A 26,236-nucleotide genomic window follows, 5' to 3' on the forward strand; every position below is an offset into this window, starting at 1 on the left:
GCCTGTGGCTTCAGACCTATTGAGAACAAAAGAAGATTGGGCCAAAATTGCCACTGTCTTAATTGGGGACAGCCTGTGCCCTCAGCCTTATTGAGAACAATAGATGGTGCTGTCATTTTGAATCAAGACAACTCTTCATGAGTTTCTCGGAAGGACACTTTTTTTTTTTCAGCTTCTGCTTTAAGAGACACTTTCAGTCATGAAGAATAACTGAAAAAATATCATTAATCCTAAAAACAAGTCTTTTAAAAACTATGCACTGCACTGTATCTACTTAAAGATACATTTGAAAATTAAATGCATTGCTGAATTGTAACCTGTAATTTTTAAAATGAAGTTTTAAGCCTGTGATGAACTTTAAGAACATCTAGATTGTATTACCTGATAATATCTCAGACTTTGATGCTATTGTAAAGTATGAATTTGGTTCTCACCTTTGGTCTTGCATTCTATTTTTACTTGATAAACAAGGAATTGTTTTCAGTCTGCTGCTAACAAATATATGTTTTCTTTAAATATGAGACTGTTTCAGCTCTTTGCTGTCAACCCTAAAACTAAACTAGGAAGCTTTAAAAAAAAATCAGTTTATCTAATTAAAACCCAGCATTGATTTCACCAGTAAGAACAAAGTAATATTGATTTTATATTCCCTGTGTTACCCAGATTGCTAGAGGAATTACGTAAAATTAAGTTCTGAAGTTTTCATGTAATGTATCAAAGACTTGTTCCAAATTCCATAGCAAATCCACATCATAGAGATCTGGGGACTGGATTATGTAACTTGTTGTATAAGGGTAGAAACCTGCACCCACATGGAGTCCCAACGATTAAATGGGGGGTCCTGGGAGTGTACAGGGTTACACCTGCATAGTCTCCTTTGCAGGGGCAGGCCCCATGTTTGTAACTGTGCTGCTGGATAACAAAGGACATTTATGACATTGAGCTGTTTAGAGGAAATATTGGTTTTCTGCTCTAGCTAGAATCTTTATCCCTATTTGTCAGTCATGAATGTTTGGTATTTGCTGAAACAAGTTCATATATTTCAACGTAGATCCTGGGAAATGTTCTCGTCTACCTTGAACATGTGAGGAATATATGTGAATACTTTATTGTACATAGAAAATCACAAGGATGACTGTGTGAAGTGGAACAATAAAAAATAAAACACCTAAAAACATCTGGCTATTTTCATGGATGTGGGAATACCCACCCTCCCCACCATCCAACCCCCCAAGTGGAGTTAATAAATGAAATATTTTTTCACAAGAATTTATTTGAATTTTAATTCAAATCTCTTTGGCCACGTTAGCTACCCTTTTGTGATTTATTTCCAAGAACTTTTGTGCGATCAATTTTTAAGATCACATACTTAAAATACTCTTGGAAACTGAGTATTAAATTTACCTTCCAGGAGAATTTACAATAAAAATCTGATTATAAGAATTACATTTCTCTAACCAGGGAACAGAGACAATACCATCAACCTTATGTGACCAAATATAGTTAAGCAACAAATCTCAGATTTCAAATATTCTTTAGTAAACAATGCTGTAAATGATATTCAAAACCTATTTAGTTGACTAAGTTCAAATAGTGTATACATACAATAAAATTACTTTTGCTCACAGGCATTCTGTGAACAGAAAAAGAAGGCAAATTTATCACAAAATATTTCTTGCACATTATTTGTTCAGCTCGAGAGAGAATTCTTAGCTGTCTCAAACAAACAGAATACTCTTAGCTCTTAACTCTTAGATACACTTTATGTTCTACATTATTATGTTATGTATTCCTTTCCATCTTTCAGGGCACATCATATGTTAACAATTGGTCTAGCGTATTAAGAATGGAAAACATAGTGGAAAAAGGTAAAAGGCTGTCATAAACAGATAGTTAAGGGTTAATGTCTCTTTTACCTGTAAAGGGTTAAGAAGCTCAGTAAACCTGGCTGACACCTGATCAGAGGACCAATAGGGGGACAAGATACTTTCAAATCTTGGTGGAGGGAAGTCTTTTGTTTGTACTCTTTGTTTTGGGGGTTGTTCGCTCTTGAGACTAAGAGGGACCAGACGTCAATCCAGGGTCTCCAAATCTTTCTGAACCAGTCTCTCATGTTTCAAAATTGTAAGTAACAGACAGGCAAGGCGGATTAGTTTTATTTTTGTTTTCTCAACTTGTAAATGTTCCTTTTTTGCTGAGAGGATTTTACCTCTGTTTGCTATAACTTTGAATCTAAGGCTAGAGGGGGTTCCTCTGGGCTATATGAATCTGATTACCCTCTAAAGTATTTTCCATCCTGATTTTACAGAGATGATTTTTACCTTTTCTTTCTTTAATTAAAAGCTTTCTTTTTTAAGAACCTGATTGATTTTTCCTTGTTTTAAGAGCCAAGGGGATTGGATCTGGACTCACCAGGGATTGGTGGGGGGACAAGAAGGGGGATGGTTAATTTCTCCTTGTTTTAAGATCCAAGGGGTTTGGATCTGTGTTCACCAGGGAATTGGTGAAGTCCCTCAAGGCAGCCCAGGGAGGGGAAAATTTTGGGGGGACAGAAAGTACTCCAAACACTGAAATTCTGGATGGTGGCAGTGTACCAGATCTTAACTAGTAATTAAACTTAGAAGTGTCCATGCAGGTCCCACATTTGTACCCTAAAGTTCAGAGTGGGGAAGGAAACTTGACAAAGGCCATTCAGATTATTGAGAGTTGTTTCTTTTTATACAATATTTCCTTGGGACTGTATTGATACAAGCTGTTTTTAAAATGACCTAATGTCTTTGGTTCAACAACATTGCTAGGCAGGTGATTCCAAACAATTCTTATTAGAGAATAACCACTGCCCCACCCCATGTTTCTTATGTTTGGAGCAGTAGGTTGCTGGTCTTTGGATTGACAGTTTTGATTCTCATACCAGCATCAGATAATAAAAGACAAACACATGCCTATTTATTTTTTTCTCATGTCATATTTCCTGCTGAGAGAATTAGAGAGAAGCCCCATGCTCTGAAAATTTAAAGAAATTGAGCCTGGATAGTTCAACTCTTACCAGGCTTACCTTTAATGAAAGGTAAGAAACATTTGCAATTTTTAAATGTAGAACAATCAATGTCAAAGTTTGGGGATTTACTTCATCTGATGTTATCTTGTAAAAAAAGGAGAATAATCAATACATTAAACACAAAACCATTTCAACAAAGGATGTGTCAGTCACTGGCCATTCTCTTTTGGGACCAGAGTAGAAGCTTTATACATATTACTAGTTGAAATAATTGTATAACTGAAAACTTTAAGAACAAGAGAGGAAGAAAATATCAGTTGAGCGGGAGAGTTATGGAGTGTGGCTATCGTACAAACATTGACTTGATTCATGTTTAATGGCAATATTCTGCTCAATAGTTAAAATAATTCCTAAAATGGCACTCTTATATCAGTCTTCATGCCCTCTACAGTTAAGGTCACAAAATAGTTTTCATTAGCACCCTATATCCTTGCATTCAGATTTGCAAAACATTCACTTTGCAGAGGGGAGGGTAACATTTTTCATGCTTCATCTTAGCTAGATGGTCAGTTTTCCCATAAATCTTAAACACAATCCCATTGACTCTTTCTGAGTTATGAGTTATTTTAAAAACAATTCTGACCATATTTCTTCCCCATTCAGCCAACTAAAAAATGGGTGAACTTTGACTCTAACTTGGCACGCAAGTTTGTGTACTACATTTGAAAAAAAAATTGCTTGGATAAAGATACAGGCAATTGAAATATAATCTATATATGTTTATCAGCAACTACTAGTATTTATTGCTTAATAAAGTCCACCTTTGTGTCATCAAAATGAACCTTTACCTTGAGGCCACTTAATAATCTATTGAGGTAGTCTGGATTAAACTTGAGACTCATATCTGATTGAAAGCAATGGGCTGGGGGAGAACTCAAAGTTTTGCAGAAACTTATTTCCAGCTGTTGCAGTATGGTTTGACTGGTGACAAATTTCAGAGTAGCTGGTATAACAGAGCAGCATGGAGGAAATTTCCAGGAGGATCTCATTTTGGAGATTCCTCACATTGAGGCTACATTTACACTACACACTACTTTTGGCAGCAGATAGTGTCTGTCCAGCTACATGCCACAGGGAAAAGCAGGCTGCGTCCACACTGCAGTGTTGTAGCTTCATGTGTCAGTGAAAGGTTCGGGCAGAGGGGAGACTGTGGGGAAAAGTTCCAGCAGCTCACTTTTGCCAGAGTCTTTCATTTAGGCAAGAAAAGACTCTATCTAGCAAGGAGGAGGCTGCTGGGAAAGGTCAAGCTTACGGAGCCTTTCCTGGAGTCAGCTCTGACAGCCAGGAGCTGGCAGAGCCTTTCCTTGCTGCTATTTAGCTGCTGTCATCTTGCCCTATGGCAAAGTAGGGGTCCAGCAGCAGGGACCTGCTGAAGCCTTTCCCTGGTGTCTTCCCACTACCAGAACTGTTCCTCACTGGGGGAGTCTTTTCCTGCAGTGCGGAAAGGCTCCAGCAGTGGGGAGGCAGCGAGACACCACATGTCTAAAAATAACAGTATGGATAGGAAGCATGGCTTGGGTAAGTAGACAGCATATAGGATATGTGTTTGCATACAAACTCACATCCCTCATGCATGTCTTTAATCTATTTACCTAAGCCATGCCTCACTGACTACACTCCTAATTATATTCATGATAGAGGGCCCTTTCAGGTGTGTACTCTACATGATGCCAAAAGTGGTGTGTAGTGTAGATGTAGCCTGAGAGCCCTCAAATTGCCCAATGGTCTCTGCTCCCTAAGGCCCAATGTAATGGCTGAATTTTCACAACAGAAAAGGATAGACGGTTTAATTTTTAAGCAGCACCAGCTGCTGAGCTAATCTAAATCCATAGAGGCTCTTATATTTTCCCCTCACCTGCAAGCTTCTCCTTTCCACTAAATTAAGGCTTTTCTGTATGTGTGGGAAGAATATTGATTTTATGTTTATAATTGCCTTTAAGGAAATTATCCTGGCAGCAAAGTTCCCAACTACATGGATCCCAGCTGTTCTTCCTCCCAGACTCTAAGAAAGATTATATGAAGAGAATTATTAAATAGATTAAATAATCAAACCTTACTGGCAGACAGCATGTAAACCTAAATGCTAGAAGACTATGTCATGTTAAGTTGCAAAGTATGTACAAGGACAAGCAATAATTATTGTGGAACAAAAACTCAGCTATGAAACTCACAAATTTAAAAAAAAAACCAGCTTGTGTCATCTTAAAACTGAAGAGCTAGAGGACATTTATTTAGGAAAGAAAATCTTTATAAACATAAAGCTGATAGTTTTGTCTGTAGTTAGGATGAAAATCAACCAACTAAAGGGCCTGTACATGGCATTATGCACTGATTAAGCCCTTAAAAAACTTAAGTAGATCTTAAGTAATGCTTAAGTGATTCATAAGCCATCTACATAGCAATGGCTTTTACCCTGAGTGAATTATTGCTATTAGATTGCCTTACTAGGAAGAGTTCACAGAGGAACTCCTGAAGGCATCCGATTGTTAGAACATTATCTCTATCTAAAAATGTGTTTCTTCAATCACACTTTTAAAATTGGTATTATTTAACTACATTAAATTATTTCAATACATCTGGAAATGTGCATTATATATCATGTTTCAGAGCGGTAGTTGTGTTAGTCTGTATCAGCAATAAGAATGAGGAGTACTGGTGGCACCTTAGAGACTAATAAATTTATTTGGGCATAAGCTTTTGTGGGCTAAAACCCACTTCATTGGATTAATCTAGTTAGAGTTGGTATGGCAACACCCATTTTTTCATGTTCTCCGTATATATATATCTTCCTACTGTATTTTCCACTGCATGCATCCGATGAAGTGAGTTTTAGCCTACAAATAAATTTGTTAGTCTCTAAGGTGCCACAAGTACTCCTCATTCTTTTTATTATATACACATCTACCCCAATATAACGTGACCCAATATAACAGGAATTTGGATATAATGTGGTAAAGCAGCGCTACAGGGGGTGGGGAAGGGGTTGTGCGCTTCGGTGTATCAAAGCAAGTTCAATATAACGCGGTTTCACCTATAATGCGGTAAGATTTTTTGGTTCTCGAGGACAGCGTTATATCGTGGTAGAAGTATATCATGTAATCCCTTTGGGGTTTAGAGAGCATGGGCCAAGAGGAAATGCTGTTTAGGGATGGGAAGAGCCTGGAGAGAAGGAAAGCAACAGGGTTTGTGTGTGTCTGGAGCTCCAGACAGAAGGTCTACAATAAGCAGGCCCTCACAGAGTGAAGCAGCAGACAGCCTACCCAAAGCCTGGGAGGGACACCACAGGACAGAATTCAGTATGAGCACTCTGCCATAGAGGAATCTCTCAAGAAGGACAACCCAGAGTCAGATCCATTATCAAGGCTGACCAGAGCTGTATGGGGTGGTGAGTACTGAGGCTTGTGATTTTGCTTTGGAAATAAGGAGGAAGGCTGTTACTTGGTGGGGAGGTTGTTGCTCTGTGGGGCTTTGCAGAGAGAGTGGCAGAAGAGGCACCAGAGGGGTGTTGGGGGAAAGTTTACTGGTGCTGTAGATGACCAGAAGCAACCAAGATGCACCATTGGATCGGAACTTTTCCCAGGACTCCTGAACTGTGAGTGCAGGTGCATTGCTCGGTATCTGCCCTTTCAGACTGTGGTACCACTGGGCCTGTGGGGCTTTATGTTGAATGTAACGTTGTTTTACCACTCTCCCTAACTTTCCCCATTGTATTATAAATATTTCCCTTTCCTAATTCATTGTACTCTTACAGCGTGTGTATGTTCACTCTGGTGGTTTGGAACAGGTGCCCTTTTGGTGAAAGGGACTTGCTCTGCTGAGTTTTTGCATGTGTCTTTTCTTGGTCAGAGATGCTTGCAGAGCAAACTCCATCTTGGCTACAAGGGCATCAAGTTATAATCATAAATCTGTCTGTGACCATGAGGTTCTCCTTGTATTGCTACTGGACTGGGCCAAACACTGCATCCCATCTCCTAATCATGGTAAGCCATGAAACTGTAAAGATTCAGTTAGTTCAGAATTCAGCAGCCAGCCTATCCAACAACACTAGCCACTGAGAGACTATTGTTCTGGGGTTAGAATACTGGCATCCTGATGTGGCTACATTTATGGAGTTCACAATAAGAAGTCAATGGGAGTTCTGGGCAATCAGAACCTTGCAGGATGAAGCACAGTGAAAGCCACTAGCCTGTTCAAACCTATTTATTTATTTAATAACAATAACCTGTTCCATCACGTCTTACAAGAAACACAGATCAGACTTCTTTCTTATAGTGTCTCACAAAAGAAAGACATGTGGACCAAAATATATATGTAACTTAAAACTGAATGCTATCTATAAAAGGATTTTTTCCAGATTCCTACATCATTTGGACCCTTCTACATTTTACATTTTATACAGTATTAAAAAATTTCACGCAATCCTATGAAATAACTGGAATTTATAAAAAGTTATTATAGTCATGTTTTGTCCTTAATGTTTTGGTTTATGCTAAAGAAGTTAATGGATTTGTCAAAATAAGGTCAAAAATTTAATCTGCTGTATAAAATGTTACTTAACCAAGCCAATAAGGGAAGTGCCAGCTGAAGTTCTGGGAGGCAGTGTACCAGGAAATAGTCTCCCCCTTGTTTGTGGGGCCAAAGGAAGATCAGGGCACTCAGCAATTCTCAGGAGGTGCTCATCTCCTTGCAGGATGAGTCCCTAAATACAAGAGGATTACTGGAGAATGGCCTGTGGAATCTATAGCGTAGTAAGGCTACCAGAAGAAATGCATTTGTCTGTCCATAACTGGTTCCTTTTGTAAACATTCGCACTTACAACATTCAGACTTGTCAGTTGAAACCACCATATGAGCTGATGATCCTGATGCAAGAAGAAACAAGATCAGACTAAAGAGCAAAATACATAAAAAGATATCCATATTGCACTAAGGCTAAGATCACAGAACATTACTAAAGATAAAGTCTACAGAAGATGGCTATGAAACTTGAGAAGAAGATGAAATTGTCTATATCTTTTTGCTAAGATCACAGAGTAGTTCGAGGAACATTTTATGTCAGAGTTAGGGCCCAAAGCTGGGACATTACTCAACTAAGGTTGTCTTTGATAAGACTGATCAACACGAACTGGGAAATATATTTTGCTGAAAACCAAAAGCTCCTTCAAGTGAAATGGTGTCTTCCATCTTGTGCTATATTGGCAGTTCATTTGCATTTAGACAATCAATGAGAGGGAAAGGTGGTGAAGACAATAACGTGGATTAAAAAGATGGATTACTATAGGACAGGGTAACTTTGAGGATGCTTAGTAGGAGGAAGTGTATTCTAGAGAGGAATTCATTACACTAAGGTCATACTCTTGCTGAATCATGCACGTGATGAATACTTTTGTTTTGCAAACAGAATTTTTCATATACATTTCTTATATCAGGTATTGTTTTTATTATGTCTAAAATTGTATGTAAGAGGTCCAATCACATTATGAAAATGTATTAATTTGTATATTATATTTCCCCTTTCCTGGTTAGACTGTTGTTGTATTGCAGAAAATCATATTACTTTTCAGGAGCTATGCTAACAATTTTTGTTGTACAATGTTCAAACACATTTCATTAAATTCTAGCGGCATTACAGTAGCTGAATTAAACAGACATGTTGATCTCATGTGATTTACTTTTTGTGATTGGAGTTTCATGGTTTATATAGTATAGGACAAATTCTACCATCCTTAGTCAAAACTCAAGTTTCTTCAATAAGAGATTTACCTGAGAAAGGCCAGAAAGATCTGGCCTTAACTTAAAATAAATAATACCAACAACAAAGTATACTTATAAATGAAACATAATTTAGGAAAGCTGTGATCAGTGTATCCTTTACAACATGCTCTAATATACAGTCCACACACTGTGTAGATACAAAACTCAACAGGATGTTGGTCAATAAATAAATTAACAATAAGGGAACATGAAGTTCAGCCCAATAGTACAGTCAAAGGTGAACAAGAGTAAATGGAGTATATCTTCATCTCATCTGGGACTATGGAGTTTAGTTTAGGTTACTTTACCCATTTTTTTAACCACTACACTACTAGTTCAGCCTGTGTGTTCTCTGGAAACTTGGCTGCCATCAGAGTTCATACATTGGAGTTACTCATCTCCAAAACCTGCCTGGGAGGCAACTTCCACTTTCCGTGATATCCACAGTGAGTGCAATCCACAGCAAGACTCCCTAGATGTCTCCTAAAAGGAGCAACATCATCTGCTAATATAGTCTAAAATGCCATGCAATGTAAGGAGATAGAAGTCAGGAGCATGAAGGACATTGGCCAGAGAAGAAAATCAAAACTGAAATTAGTTTTATGAATTTAGCGGTTATATTTCATGTTACAAAGATTGCCCAGTGTTACATCATCTACAAATTTACCATGTTCTGGAGATACATTATTAAAGTTTAAGACTGGATTTGCAAGGAGTTTGGGAAGTTTCAATCAAATTTGTTGAGGAAAGTGTAAGTTATAATCATGCCTTTAGTATTTAAAAGCAAGTTGGATTGAGTGGTTGTCCTCCGTATTATACATTTCAGGAGTAATATATTCTGAAAAGAAAATACTTTGAGCTCAGGAAATCATCTTTTACTCAGCCTTGCCCAGTTAATTAATAGGTGTCCAAAGTTTCACAGCTGAGATAATTTTGTTTTGTATTTTTGAAAAAATGTTTGTTTGAAGCAGTAAAATAAATTAAAATATATAGAAATATAGCTAACTCTATAAATATTATTTACCCACTTACAAACAAATTGAAAAACATATAAATGTACACAAACAAACACACATACACACCAGACTTGCCAAACTTGCAGGAAAAAAAAACACAGAACTTGGGCTTATTTTTGGCTTAATTGGCTCATGAGTTGCTTGTTGGCTAGTTTTTGGCTTGCAGCATGTTGGGGTTCTTAGGGATTGGCTTGTTTTGGCCTTGTTTTGAAATGGGATTAGCTTGATTTTTGCTTATTGTGAAAGTCAGGGTGCTTATTTACTGTGCGAAAGTTGGCAACTGAGATACATACACACACGCGCGTTGGTGTGCATTTCTGTCGGTTTAATATCTAAACATATCCCCCATCCTGACTCCCCTACCCCGCAATAAAAGGAAACCACTCTCCACACTTTCTAAAGCTGCTGTGTATTTATGCCTTCTTTGGTTGCTGAATTCTTACCCATCATGCTAATCTAAGACTTTTTATTCCTTAATTAAGATATCTAAATATTACATTTATTCCAATATATGCTGTAGCCTTCATCTTTCTGATGATAATGTGGAAGTGTTAAAGATGGTGGTGGCTATCTTGCCAATTTTATGGGATATAAAACTGAATTAACTATCTCAGACTACATTTCAAAGGCTCTTCATTGTGCATGTGGGAAGCCCAGCACAAGTATTCATTATTACAAAACTTTTAAAGAGCTTCCTGACTACATAACATTAATTGTCAGAGAATTTTATCTTTCCTTGGAGCTTTGTGATCTCAACTATTCCTGATAAATCTTTTCCTTTAAACAGCTTAACATATTTCCCACTGGGTGTACCTATAGTTGCTAGGCCATTATGTTCTACAGTAGTTCTTAATAATGTCCGAGTCCAGATTACCATACTTTTACTGGCCCTGAGCCAATTTGCAATCAAAAGTAGATTTAGTCATGCAATTTTGGTCTGAAAAGTCTCTTAAATCCTTTTTTTTGGTATTTATTTTTGGTATACTCTGAAGTCTTAGAAGGCTACAACTCCTGTTTCAGAATTCTAAATATATATGTTGTGTGTCAATACATTTCCTATTCGTTATTTGATTGTGACCTTGTATGCACTTGCAGTTACATGCAGCTACACACCAAGGTGAAAGGCAGGCTATGCCCAAACTCACTGTGCTTTATATTACATGCAGCAGTGAATGTTTCTGGCTGGGGGAGGCAGCAGGGGTGGAGGAAGGCTCCGGCAGAGGGTGGCACTGGAGCATTACACTGATAAAAATAAGCACTGCTTGGGTGTTTAGAAAGCTATGTAGAGTATATACATTAGATGCTCAAGCAGGAAGGGCCCCTTACTCTACTCACCTTAGCAGTGCCTCATCATCTACACTGCTATTTATATCCATGCTAGCTAACCGTGCAGTGTCTGTCCTCTACATGACGCCGTAAGTGAAGAGTTACAGTAAGAAATTCTTACTACATGAACATTCTGCATAACTTGCTATGTGCAAGCATTTGGTTTTAGATATTTAGTATCCACACTTAACTTACTTCGGGAAAAGGCAGGATTTACTGTACACCACCAACAATAATACTATCATGCTTTGAACTATTATTTTTTATATCAAAAGTGATTTATAAATTTTGTGTATGTGTGTGAGAGACAGAGAGAGAGCATTTGGGGTGGGGGGGCATGTATATGCTGGATTAAATTTATAATTCCCTCCCTGTCATGGGAACAATACAATTATCTTAGTAAATCCATATTGTATTATCACGTAATTACATTCCAAAATGGATAAAGCAGAACCCACAGTAGAGTTCTTATATTTTCCCTATTATTATTGTTGTTAATAGTAGTATTATATGTAAAGGGATCACGGTTGGCTTCTGTGCTGGAACTGTATCACATCCTCACATACTATCCCACATGAAAAAGGTGAAAAATAAAACTCCATAAAACATAACTTTTTGTGTCCCCTCTCCACCTGCAATTTGAACAGTGATTGATTTTCCTTAATATGCCACTTCCAACACTAACAATTAATGTGGCTTTTCAAATGAAATACATATTGAACTTTACATACTCTGAGGAAACCTGGGTGGATTGTCGTTGACATCAGTGAGTGTGATATTTACAGTTGTTGACCCTGATAGCCCTCCGACCTGCCCAGCCATATCTTTGGCTTGAACGACAACGGAATAATGCTCTCTGGCTTCCCTGTCCATGTTATGCAAGGCGGTCCTGATGACTCCTGTGATGCAAAGAAAAACAAAAGAAACACCAGTGTTAGCATTTCTGAACAACGGTCAAGAGTAGACATCTACTGAGCCTGTGTTGTCAATAGAGGTAGGACTCAGAACTTCTACGTCTCAATTGATTAGACTCTTCCAGTTGGTATGCATACTTCCATCTTTTCATGTTCTCTGTATCTATAAATATCTCCTGTCTGTGTGTTCCATTCTATGCATCCGAAGAAGTGAGTTGTAGCCTATGAAAACTTATGCTGAAATAAATTTGTTAGTCTCTAAGGTGCCACAAGTACTCCTGTTCTTTTTGAGGATACAGACTAACACAGCTGCTACTCTGAACCCTGTCTTTATAACAAAAATAAACCATTTTTAATTGAATTTCTGATTTCTAACCAACAGACTGGAAGTCTCTTGTGTGAAGACAACCAAAGAAAATGGGTTATATAATGTGTTCTGGAGAAATGTTGTTGAGAACTGCACTGTTTTCTAAAACATCTAATATAATTGTAGTAGCATTTGCTAGACAGACAGGTTGCTTGAGGATATGTAGAAATTAAAAACACCACATATTAAAATAAATGTAATAATATATCAATAAATAATTACTCCAATTCAAGTAACATAGAAAGACCTCAAGGTACATTGCCAAAAAGACAATGTTTTATCTTATATGATAATTGCTTAAGTAGCAGTTTAATTGAAATATTAATGAATATGCATTCATGCTCCATGAGAGAAGTCTCAAATTCCACTATCTGGTAGCCATACAAAAATAATCTTTTGTTTTTCCACATAAAGTTTGGCACCATTCTGAAAAGTGACTTTGAAATTGGCACCCTCTTATTTAAGATGCCTTGATCTGCTCCCTGTATCCATTCACAGTTATAAACAGTCGACCTTAGTGAGAAAAATGCATTTTTGCTGCTTTTTGACTCCTGTTTAGCTGAGCAGAGCCGATAGAGCTAGAAATGAGTGAACAAAATATTCTATTTAATTTTACACATCAGCAGCAGAAATGTTTACTAACTTCCAATATCTTCAAGCACACTGATGACAATAGGGTTGTGCAGGTATCACATAAGGCAAGACCAATATTACTTTTGTCACTGGTGATACGTTAAATAGAATAACCCAGCTATGTCCTCTGAGCCCAGACTGAGTTTACAAGGTTGGCAGTCAGGAACACCCCTGCTCCCCTAACACACTATTATTTGTCAGTGCAGAGCATTTCCCACACAGATGGAACTGCAGGACTCCCTTCCCAGAGCAGAGTCCCACTTTAAGATTAAGAATTACAAAAGGATTTGTAAGGGCATTTTGAAACATATTGTTAAATAGAGAAAGAAAATGAAACCTACCGTCAAAGCTTCCTTTAAAAAATGCGTGAAAGACTAAACTTCTTAAAATAAAACTGTTCTGATATGATAACTGTTGCTTCTTTGCAAATTTAAATCATTTGATAGCCATACAGAAGAACAGACAGGGATATAACAACAAATGCATCAATGGGTGGGGGAACCTGATGAGCCTGGCAGTGAAAAGGGGGAGGGAGTCCTGGGGGGAGGGAGACATTCACCGTGGGATAATAGTTAGCTCCTTCCCCTGGCAGTCTCTGGCACCCATTGGCCAGCTGCAGGAGAGAGGTGCTGATGGGTCAGGATTTCCCAGCTCCGAGGATGTAACTTGGCATGGAGGCCGCATGGAGCCTGTTTTGATTTGTCAATTCTTACTATACTAACTAGAAAATAAACTTCACATGGATAACCTGTCTAGACTCAATGAACCAAACATAACCTAATTTTTAACTATTTGCGAAGCCTCTGACCTGCTGCATACCAGCACATTCAGTGTGTGTACACAGGGAAAATTCTTCAGGATAGTCTGAGAGAATATCATAACAACTTAAAAAAATGGTTAATGTTTTATACAGTTCTTATAAATACAGCTGTAGCTTAGTGTTCTTAAAAAACCCTGATATATAGGCTTAATTCTGCACATCTGTAATTAAACGAGCAGATTTTACTCATGCAAGTAATCACACTGAAGATGAGATTACTTGTGTGAGGGTTACTCATACAAGTAAATGTTTTTGGGCTTGTGTCACAAACAGATAGTTAAGGGTTAATGTCTCTTTTACCTGTAAAGGGTTAACAAACAGGGAACCAAACACATGACCAGGGGACCAATCAGGAGACAAGATACTTTCAAATCTTGGTGGAGGGAAGCCTTTGTTTGTGTTTTTGGGTTTTGCTTTGTTCTCTCTGGGCTCTGAGAGTGACCACACGTACCTACAGGCTCTCTAATCTTCTATTCCAATTTTGTAAGTACAAAAGTAGAAAGGTGGTATAGTCTTTTTATTTGTTTTCCTTTATTTGCAAATGTGTAGTTTGCTGGAAGTATTTTAAATTGTATTTTGCTGTGGGGAGGGAGGTTCTTTCTAGTTTCTATAGGCTGACAGACCCTGTAACTTTTTACCATCTAAATTGCAGAGATAAACTTTTGCCTTTTTTTTCTTTCTTTTTATTAAAAGTTTTGCTTTTAAGACCTGTCTGATTTTCCCCCCTTGTTGAGGCTCAAGGGAATTGAGTTTGTACTTAACAGGGAGGGAGGGGAGAAGGGGGAATCCCTTTGTTTTAGATTCATGGAGCTTGAATCTGTTTTGCCTCTGGGTGAGGGAGAAAGGGGAGGGGGGGAAGGGACATTACTCCCTGTTTTAAGATTCAAGGAGTTTGAATCACGGTAATCTTCCAGGGTAACCCAGGGAGGGAAATCCTAGGAAAGGCAATGGTGAGGAAAGGGGTTTACTTTCCTTGTGTTAAGATCCAGGGGGTCTGGGTCTTGGGGGTTCCCAGGGAAGGTTTTGGGGGGACCAGAGAGTATCAGGCACTGGAATTCCTGATTGGTGGCAGCTTATCAGATCTAAGCTGGTAATTAAGCTTAGGGGAATTCATGCTAGTACCCATATTTTGGATGCTAAGGTTCAAAATTGGGAATTATATTATGACATGGTGAGCAGCATTGGGACAAGAATCCAAAAGCCAGAAAGATTATTATTTTTCTTTTTTCTCTGCTAGCTGCTTATAAGCAGAGAAAAAGGGGTTTTTAAAAGCAAGTTTGCAGGGTTTTTTTTCTTTCTCTCTTCCTTCTGAGTACACTGAAGGCAGAGAGATTAAGGTTTAACAAGGGTCTTTTGTTAAACAAAGCAGGCTTAAGTGAGCAGCAACAAACTCCAGCAGAACATATTTGCAAATAAAAAGTCTCTTATTCCTTTTTACCTTACCGTGAGTAGCTAGGGGAAAAAGTAGAAAGACTCTGTTACTTAGCAACAGAGAGAAAGCAGCAAAGGAACAGCAGTTCACACAGTAAAACACCAGAGAGCGCCCCAACACAAAAAAGCAGGAAACATGACTTCCAAGACAAAACTGGAGGCAGAGGTACAAATTAGAGACACAGACCACAGGCGAGACATGGAAAAAACGCTACAAGAGATGGAGCTGAGAGAAAGAGAAAGAGAGGCTGCCCACAGGAGAGAGTTGGAACTCCTGAGGGAAGCCCACCAGCAGGCCCTGGAATTAGAAAAGGCTAAGCAACAGAACCCAGCCAATTCTAACAACACTTCTCCAATTATGGTTCCACATCCCAAGAAATTTCCCACCTACAAGGCAGGTGATGACACTGAGTCCTTCTTAGAAAATTTTGAAAGAGCCTGCCTTGGATACAACATCTCTGAAGACCTGTACATGTTAGAGCTGAGGCCACTGCTCAGTGGACCTTTAGCAGAGGTGACGGCTGAGATGCCTAAGGAGAACATGAACGATTATAAACTTTTTCAAACCCAGGCCAGATACAGAATGAGGATAACACCTGAACACGCCCATCGGCGGTTCAGAACCCTAAAATGGAACCCAGATGTGTCATTCCCCCGACACGCCTACCACATTGCAAAGAATTATGAGGCCTGGATATCAGGAACAAAGGTTAACAATATGGACGAGCTGCACCTCCTCACACAAATGGAGCAGTTCTTAGATGGTGTTCCTGAGGAAATAGAGAGGTACATCTGTCATAAACAGATAGCTAAGGGTTAATGTCTCTTTCACCTGGAAAGGAGTAACCTGAAACACCTGACCAGAGGACCAATCAGGAAACAAGACTTTTTCAAATCTGGGTGGAGGGAAGTTTTGGGGTGTGAGTTCTTTGTTTTTGTCTTGTGTCTGTGCCCTCTCAGCTATGAGAGTGATTTTTCTATCTCCAGCTTTCTAATCTTCTGTTTCCAAGTTGCAAGTACAAAGATAGTAAGACAATAAGGTTTATATTGTTTTCTTTTGTATTTACATGTGTGTAGTTGCTGGAATGTGTTAAATTGTATTCATTTTGGATAAGGCTGTTTATTCATTTTTTTCTTTTAAGCAAATGATCCTGTATTTGTCACCTTAATACAGAGAGACCATTTTTATGTCCTTTTCTTTCTTTTTATATAAAGCTTTCTTTTTAAGACCTGTTGGAGTTTTTCTTTAGTGGGGACTCCAGGGAATTGAGTCTGCAGCTCACCAGGGAATTGGTGGGAGGAAGAAGTCAGGGGGAAAATCTCTTTGTGTTAGATTTACTAAGCCTGACTTTGCATACCCTCAGGGTGAAGGGGGGTGAGGGAGAGATTAGCTCTCTCGGTACTTGTGTTTTCCAGGACTGGAAACAGGGAGGGTGGAGTCCCTCTGTTTAGATTCACGGAGCTTGCTTCTGTATATCTCTCCAGGAACCCAGGGAGGGAACACCTGGAGGGGAGGAGGGGGAAGGGAGATGGTTTATTCCCCTTTGTTGTGAGACTCAAGGAATCTGAGTCTTGAGGTCCCCCAGGGAAGGTTTGGGGAGACCACAGTGAGCTAGGCACTGTATAAATCCCTGGCTGGCGGCAGCGTTATCAGGTCCAAGCTGGTAACTAAGCTTGGAGGTTTTCATGCTAACACCCATATTTTGGACGCTAAGGTCCAGATCTGGGAAAAATGTTATGAGAACAAACCCAAAACAATAACCGAGGTGGGGGAGATTGGAGCCAAATAGATGGAAGTGGCAAAAAAGAAAAAAGCTACTGTCAAGGGGAGCGAATACCCCATGGGGCACACCGACAATAAACCCTATAACTGAGGGCAGCACAAGACCCCACCTACTACCCAAGGAAAGCCACAGACGCCCTATTCTCCCACCTCACCAGTCTCCAGTAACCCACCTTGGCCCAGTGACCAGTCAACTGAGCGATGCTTTAAATGTAATGAACTGGGACATATAAAGGCCAACAGCCCAAAGAACCCCAACCGAGTGCAGTTCATTACACCACCCTCACACCAAAGATCCCCAGGCCCAGAAGCCTCTCAAATACCCTCGGAGCGAAGGGAAATTCTGAGAGTGGGCGGAAAGAAGGTTACTGCGTGGAGAGACACGGGGGCACAAGAGTCAGCTATCCACCAATCCTTCATTGACCCCAAATTCATCAACCCAGAGGCCCATCTGACAATTTACCCCTTCATGTCACAAGCTGTACACTTGCCTACAGCTGAACTGCCTGTCCAGTACAAAGGCTGGTCAGGAATGTGGACTTTTGCAGTCTATGACAATTATTCCATCGCCATGCTACTGGGGGAAGACTTGGCCAACCAGGTGAAGTGGGCCAAGAGAGTGGGAATGGTTACACACAGCCAAACCAGGCAAGCTTCCAGACCCATTCCTGTTCCTGAGCCGTCCACAGAGGCCCCGTCTGTGTTACCAGAGACACAGACTGAGGTAGAGGACCCGAATCCCCTATCAATGACTGAAACAGCCACAGTGCCTCCAGTCCCAGACCAGGAACTGGAAAAGCAACCAGCACCAGAACCGTTGCCAGCACCGACACCAGCGCTTGCAAACCCATCTTCAACTCCAATGCCAGAGGGCGCCAGAAAGACTAAACCGGCTGAAGCAGCAGAGAAACACACCCAAGAGGCTCAGCCAGAGACTAAAATACCACCTGGTGCACCAGCAGAGAGCGGTTCACCAGCAACAAAAACAACCCCATCATCTACATCGCTTCCAGAGGGACCAAGCCCAAGTCCCCAGTCTAAGGAAGAACTGGTGTCTCCAGCTTCAAGGGAACAGTTCCAGACTGAGCAGGAAGCAGATGACAGCCTTCAGAAAGCTTGGGCGGCAGCACGGAGCACCTCACCGCCTCTCAGCTCTTCTAATTGATCCCGGTTTGTTGTAGAACAAGGACTTTTATACAAGGAGACTCTTTCTGGTGGACACCAGGAAGACTGGCATCCGCAAAAAAAGTTGGTGGTTCCAACTAAGTACCGGGAAAAGCTCTTAAGCTTAGCCCATGATCATCCCAGTGGCCATGCTGGGGTGAACAGAACCAAAGACCGGTTGGGGAAGTCCTTCCACTGGGAGGGGATGGACAAGGACGTTGCCAAGTATGTCCGGTCTTGTGAGGTATGCCAAAGGGTGGGAAAGCCCCAAGACCAGGTCAAGGCCCCTCTCCAACCACTCCCCATAATTGAGGTCCCATTTCAGCGAGTAGCTGTGGATATGCTGGGTCTTTTCCCAAAAAAAGACACCCAGAGGAAAGCAGTACGTACTGACTTTCGTGGACTTTGCTACCCGATGGCCGGAAGCAGTAGCTCTAGGCAACACCGGGCTAAAGCTGTCTGCCTGGCCCTAACAGACATTTTTGCCAGGGTAGGTTGGCCCTCCGACATCCTTACAGATTCAGGATCTAATTTCCTGGCAGGAACCATGAAAGAACTGTGGGAAACTCATGGGGTGAATCACTTGGTTGCCACCCCTTACCACCATCAAACCAATGGCCTGGTGGAGAGGTTTAATGGAACTTTTGGGGCCATGATACGTAAATTCGTCAATGAGCACTCCAATGACTGGGACCTAGTGTTGCAACTGTTGCTTTTTGCCTACAAGGCTGTACCACATCCCAGTTTAGGGTTTTCACCATTTGAACTTGTGTATGGCCACGAAGTTAAGGGGCCATTACAGTTGGTGAAGCAGCAACGGGAGGAGTTAATGCCTCCTCCAGGAACTAACATTCCAGACTTTGTAAGCAACCTACAAAACACCCTCCGACACTCTTTAGCCCTTGCTAAAGAAAACCTAAAGGATGCTCAAAAAGAACAAAAGACCTGGTATTATAAAATACCAGAGAGCGTTCCTTCAAGGTAGAAGACCAGGTTATGGTCTTGAAGGCGCAACAGGCCCATAAGATGGAAGCACCATGGGAAGGTCCATTCACGGTCCAAGAGCGCCTGGGAGCTGTTAACTACCTCATAGCATTTCCCAATTCCTCCCTAAATCCCAGAGTGTACCACATTAATTCTCTCAAGCCCTTTTATTCCAGAGACTTACAGGTTTGTCAGTTTACAGTCCAGGGAGGAGATGACGCTGAGTGGCCTGAAGGTGTCTACTACGAAAAAAAATCTGATGGTGGTGTGGAAGAGGAGAACCTCTCCACCACCCTGGAACGTCTGCAGTGGCAACAAATCATGGAGCTGTGCAGTAGCTTCGCCCCATTGTTCTCAACCACCCCAGGACGGACTGAATGGCATACCACTCCACTGACACAGGTAATGCTCACCCAATTAGAACCCCACCCTACCAAGTGTCTCCTCACGCCCAATCTGCAATAGAACGGGAGATCCAGAACATGCTACAGATGGGTATAATACGCTCATCTACCAGTGCATGGGCATCTCCAGTGGTTCTGGTACCCAAACCAGATGGGGAAATATGCTTTTGCGTGGACTACTGTAAGCTAAATGCGGTAACTCGTCCAGACAACTATCCAATGCCACGCACCGATGAGCTATTGGAAAAGTTGGGATGTGCCCAGTTCATATCTACAATAAACTTAACCAAGGGGTACTGGCAAGTACCGCTTGATGAACCTGCCAAGGAAAGGTCAGCATTCATCACCCATGCGGGCGTGTATGAATTTAATGTGCTTCCTTTCGGGCTGTGAAATGCACCCGCCACCTTTCAAAGGCTGGTAAATGGTCTACTAGCAGGATTGGGAGAATATGCAGTTGCTTACCTCGATAATGTGGCCATTTTTTCTGACTCCTGTCCCGAACACCTAGAACACCTGGAAAAAGTCTCTGAGCACATCAGGCAGGCAGGACTAACTGTTAAGGCCAAAATGTGTCAAATAGGCCAAAACAGAGTGACTTACCTGGGACACCAGGTGGGTCGAGGAACCATAAACCCTCTACAGGCCAAGGTGGATGCTATCCAAAAGTGGCCTGTCCCAAAGTCCAAGAAACAGGTCCAATCCTTCTTAGGCTTGGCTGGGTATTATAGGCGATTTGTACCACACTACAGCCAAATCGCTGCCCCACTGACCGATCTGACCAAAATGACCCAGCCAAATGCAGTTAAGTGGACTGATGAGTGTCAAAAAGCCTTTACCCAACTTAAGGCAACGCTCATGTCTGACCCTGTACTAAGGGCCCCGGACTTTGACAAACCATTCCTAGTAACCACAGATGCATCTGAGCATGATATAGGAGGAGTTCTCATGGAGGAAGGACCAGATCACAACTTCCATCCTGTCATGTTTCTGAGCAAGAAACTGTTTGATAGGGAAAGTCACTAGTCAGTCATTGAAAAGGAATGCTACGCCATTGTGTACGTCCTGGAAAAGCTACGCCCATACATTTGGGGATGGCGGTTCCAGCTACAAACCGACCATGAGCGCTAAAGTGGCTTCATACTGCCAAGGGGAACAATAAAAAACTGCTTTGATGGAGTTTAGCTCTCCAAGATTTTTATTTTGAAATTCTACACATTTTAGGAGCTTCTAACAAAGTAGCTGATGCACTCTCTCTTGAAAGTTTCCCAGAATCCACTGGTTGAAATTTGTCCTTGAAGTGTAGAAAGTCTTGTATTTTACCTACTTAGTAGTATATGTAAAGATGCATGTGTTGTATTAATCTGTTTATTTTAAAGTTCTAGGAAGAAATCACCACCAGTGAGGTTCCCCACTGTCTGCAATTTGGGGGGCGTGTCATAAACAGATAGTTAAGGGTTAATGTCTCTTTTACCTGTAAAGGGTTAACAAACAGGGAACCAAATACATGACCAGGGGACCAATCAGGAGACAAGATACTTTCAAATCTTGGTGGAGGGAAGCCTTTGTTTGTGTTTTTTTGGGTTTTGCTTTCTTCTCTCTGGGCTCTGAGAGTGAACACACGTACCTACAGGCTCTCTAATCTTCTATTCCAATTTTGTAAGTACAAACGTACAAAGGTGGTATAGTCTTTTTATTTGTTTTCCTTTATTTGCAAATGTGTAGTTTGCTGGAAGTATTTTAAATTGTATTTTTCTGGGGGGGGAGGCTTCTTTCTAGTTTCTATTGGCTGACAGACCCTGTAGCTTTTTACCATCTAAATTGCAGAGATAAACTTTTGCCTTTTTTTTCTTTCTTTTTATTAAAAGTTTTGCTTTTAAGACCTGTCTGATTTTCCCCCCTTGTTGAGGCTCAAGGGAATTGAGTTTGTACTTAACAGGGAGGGAGGGGAGAAGGGGGAATCCCTTTGTTTTAGATTCATGGAGCTTGAATCTGTTTTGCCTCTGGGTGAGGGAGAAAGGGGAGGGAGGGGGGAAGGGACATTCCTCCCTGTTTTAAGATTCAAGTAGTTTGAATCACGGTAATCTTCCAGAGTAACCCAGGGAGGGAAATCCTAGGAAAGGCAACGGTGAGGAAAGGGGTTTACTTTCCTTGTGTTAAGATCCAGGGGGTCTGGGTCTTGGGGGTCCCCAGGGAAGGTTTTGGGGGGACCAGAGAGTATCAGGCACTGGAATTCCTGATTGGTGGCAGTTTATCAGATCTAAGCTGGTAATTAAGCTTAGGGGAATTCATGCTAGTACCCATATTTTGGACGCTAAGGTTCAAAATTGGGAATTATATTATGACAGCTTGCGTCCTAGATACATTTAAACTGAAAGTAGGTCTGGCTTAGACATAAAAGCATCATCTGTAGTCTACAGCAAGCTTCCACGTCACAGGTGTTTCAGCCCAGTAGGGAATGGCTGAAATGTCAATATGATCTTAATTGTGCATGCTCCAGTGACCTGTGAGGTGGAGTATGAGCTACGTTGTGATGTCTGACAGCTCTGCGATGAGAATCACTCTGCTTCTCTCCCTAATGTTTCCCCTGGCTGGTACAGAGCAAAGCATTCTCTTTCTGCTTTCTGAAACCTCCGTCATCCACTTGTATGTTTCTAGAAAGAATTAGGAAACTAGCAAATGAGTTCTGAGAACAATGAGCCAGACCCTCCACTGGAGTAAACTGATATAGCACCCCTAAGATTAATGAAGCTATTTATGGCACTTTATGCCAAATGAGGATCAGGATCATTATCTATTCCTCTTACAGTCCTATACATATCACTAGCACATGGCCCAGTGCAGGGAGTTTGCAAGATTAGCTCAAACTGGCCCTATTTGAAACAATACAAATTCCACTTTCAGAGTGAAGGCTATGTCATTTTCCTTGCCACTAGATTCCATAGACTGGCACACAGCTAAGCAAAACACACAACATATTTCCAGAACGGGGTTAAGCATGGTTATGTAACATTAAAGCACATGCAACTTTACTCATTTGACACTTCATTACCAACTCTAAACTTTTAAAAGGCCGGTGAATCTTTAGAGAACAGGGCCAGCTCCAGGCACCAGTAGAGGAAGCAGGTTCTTGGTGCGGTCAATGCAAAGGGGCGGCACGTCCGGTTCTTCAGTGGCAATTTGGCAGCAGGTCCCTCAGTCCCTCTTGGAGTCCTTACTCAGAGGCCACCGAATTGTCGCTGAAGAATGAAGTGGTGCAGTAGAGCAGCTGCTGAAGTGCGGCCGATTGCGGCTTTTTTTTTTTCCTTCACCGCTTGGGGCGGCAAAAAAGCTGGAGCCAGTCCTGTCTGAGAATATATAAGTACTATACCATTTCAACAGAACTTGGAGCAATGAATTTGTGACATTCTATACTATGGGGGAGCATCCTGTAACCCCCATATTCCTCATTTCTATAGAACAGTGATCTTACATATAAAGCATGCCTTGTAAGGTATCAGGGAAATGGTTATGATCTGCTGAAATGATCCAGATATGTATATCATGAATGCATATGAAGTTATGAGAATTGAGTGGTATGGTTGTCACTAAAACATGCTGTAAACTGGGGAATCAGCCAGGTATTAGCTCCCCAGAGGCAACAGCAAGGAAAGTAACCAAGCGGGGTATCAATCAATCCATCAACAACTGTTGTCCAGGAAGGGAGCTAAAATGCAATAACTCATCCACATAAGGCCTCACCAGGGGAATTGCTCAACCTTGCTTGGAGACTCAGCAATGCCTCCCAGACATGCCTGGACTTGAGTTTTCCAAGCACATGGACTGAGGGCATAAAACAGATACAGAGGCTGTATCCTGGCCCTTCTCCTGCCCACACCTACGCTGCAAGCAACTAAGACAAGACTCCAACAGAGGAAATTGGCCTAGCTTTCAGGAACAAACCTGTATACTAAGGACTGCAATATCTAACAGGGTGAGAAAAACTGCTTAATCTAGATGTTGCCCAGTCTAATAGGGTTGAGAGTTTAGACTGCTTGCATATATTTTATTTCTTTTGATAACTAACTCTGACTTTTTGCTTATCACTTAATACCTCTTAAAATCTACTTCTTATACTCAATACATTTGTTTAATTGTTTATCTTTACCAGTGAGTTTGTATGAAGTGTGGGGCAAATCTGCTCAGGTTTTGCAAAGGCTGGTGTATGTCTACTTTCCACTGTTGAAGTGGTGAAACAATTAATAAATTTGCAATGCCCATCTTGAGCAGTACAAGATGGTAGATCCCTGGGGTACAGTGCTGGATACTGGGGAGGGGATTGTGCTGGTGCCTTTCTCTGTGTGATTCATGACTGGCTCTGGGAGCAATCATGCAATCTAGCTGGATGAGGGGCTCCACAGGCTGTTGTGCTGAATGATCGCAGCGCCTAGAAGGGCTAGCTGCTTTTCACTAGCAAAGCATTGTGAGAGACAGCCCAGGCTGGATTGAATTCAGGGAGTACAGCGGCACTACAGTCCCAGACTGCACCCCAGGGATCCTGTCACAGTATGTTTAAACAGGAAACCATACGAAAATTTGTGGTTTTAACTCAGTACAGCTTTGAGTTTCTAGGTTCATTCTCAGCAGCAACTTAAGGTTCTGGAATTGCACACATCAGAGCCAAAGGAAGTTTGCATGACACTTCTCACTAAAATAGAAACATTTGTATCATTCCAAATCATTTGTGTTTTTTTCAGGGTGATCTGTTTACAAATACAGTTTTCCCCTCAGATTCTCAGAACATTTCAAAAATAAATATCTAACCCCAATTTATATGTAATTACTAGAACTTGCTAAAGAAATGTTGATGGAACCACATTCAGTCAGAATATATAGATCTGTAAAAACTGAAATGTTTTGTGACATCAGATTGATTTTGCCTAATTTGTTTTTTGAAAGAAAACTTGAGGTGGGTGGGGAGGGGAATCCTAACAATATTGCAACTTCCCATTTCAATATGTCCAGAATAGAAAATTTTGATTTTACATTTGGAAATTACTTCAGTCTGCATTTTTTATTTTGCATTATATTATCTATTATAATTAGATTATTTATTATCTATTTTTAAAGTCAAAATCAAAACAAAATGTTTCAATCAACACAAAACAAATTATTAGGGCTATCGATTAATCACAGTTAATGAATGCGATTAACTAAAAAAATTAATCGCGATTAAAAAATAATCTGCTTTTTTAATTGCATTGTTAAACAATAGAATACTAATTGAAATTTATTAAATATTTTAGATGTTTTTCTACATTTTCAGACATATGATATTCTGTGTTGGATTGAAATCAAAGTGTAAATATTTTTATTACAAATATTTTCACTGTAAAAGGGATAAACAAAAGAATTAGTATTTTTCAGTTAACCTCATACAAATACTATAGTGCAAGTTGTGAAAGTGCAATTTATAAATGTAGATTTTTTTTTGTTATATAACTTCACTCAAAACCAAAACAATGTAAAACTTCAGAGCGTACAAGTCCACTCAGTCCTACTTCTTGTTCAGTCAATCGCTAAGACAAACAAGTTTGTTTACATTTACAGGAGATAATGCTGCCCTCTTATTAGTTACAATGTCACCAGAAAGTGAGAACAGGCATTTGCATGGCACTTTTGTAGCCAACATTGCAAGGTATGTACATGCCAGACATGTTAAACATTTGTATGTCCCTTCATGCTTTGGCCACCATTCCAGAGGACGTGCTTCCATGCTGATGATGCTCGTTTAAAAAAGAATGCATTAATTAAATTTGTGACTGAACTCCTAGTGGGAGAATTGTATGTTCCCTGCTTTGTTTTGCCTACATGTGTATTTGCCATATATTTCGTGTTGTAGCAGTCTCGGGTGATGACCCAGCACATATTGTTCATTTTAAGAACACTTTCACTTCAGATTTCACAAAATGCAAAGAAGGTACCAATGTGAGATTTCTAAAGAGAGCTACAGCGTTTGACCCAAGGTTTAAGAAAAGTGCCTTCCAAAATCTGAGAAGGATGAGGTGTGGAGCATGTTTTTAGAAGTATTAAAAGAGCACTCCTATGTGGAAACTTCAGAACCCAAACCACCAAAAAAGAAAATCAGTTTTCTGCTGGTGACATCTGACTCATGAACATGCACTGCTTTGTATTGTTATCGAGCAGAACCCGTCACCAGCATTGATGCATGTCCACTGGAATTGTGCTTGAAGCATGAAGGGACATATGAATCTTTAGTGCATCTAGCACATAAATATCTTGCAACGCCAGTTACAACAGTGTCATGAGAACAACTGTTCTCACTTTCAGGTGATGTAAACAAGAAGTGGGCAGTATTATCTCCTGTAAATGTAAACAAACTTGTTTGTCTGAGTGATTGGCTGAACAAGAAGTAGAACGGAGTGGACTTGTAGGCTTTAAAATTTTACATTGTTTTACTTTTGAATGCCATTTTTTTACATAATTCTATGTCTGTTAGTTGAACTTTCAAGATAAAGAGATTACATTACAGTACTTGTATTTGGTGAATTGAAAAATACTATTTCTTTTGTTGTTTTTTTTA

General features: G+C 40.4%; 1 protein-coding gene across 5 annotated transcripts in view; it reads right to left on the minus strand.

The window, feature by feature from the left end:
- The window catches only part of CDH18 (cadherin 18), a 1,010,793-nt gene that overhangs the window by 129,194 nt on the left and 855,363 nt on the right, over positions 1 to 26,236 (minus strand). For all 5 annotated transcript variants that reach the window (XM_050937421.1, XM_050937420.1, XM_050937419.1 and 2 more), the window contains one exon: positions 11,885 to 12,052. In XM_050937421.1, the coding sequence (XP_050793378.1) occupies positions 11,885 to 12,052 (168 nt within the window). The remainder of the gene's footprint in view (positions 1 to 11,884; positions 12,053 to 26,236) is intronic.

The sequence above is a fragment of the Gopherus flavomarginatus genome, chromosome 2 (genome assembly GCF_025201925.1).
Source record: "Gopherus flavomarginatus isolate rGopFla2 chromosome 2, rGopFla2.mat.asm, whole genome shotgun sequence".
Classification (NCBI taxonomy): Eukaryota; Metazoa; Chordata; order Testudines; family Testudinidae; genus Gopherus; species Gopherus flavomarginatus.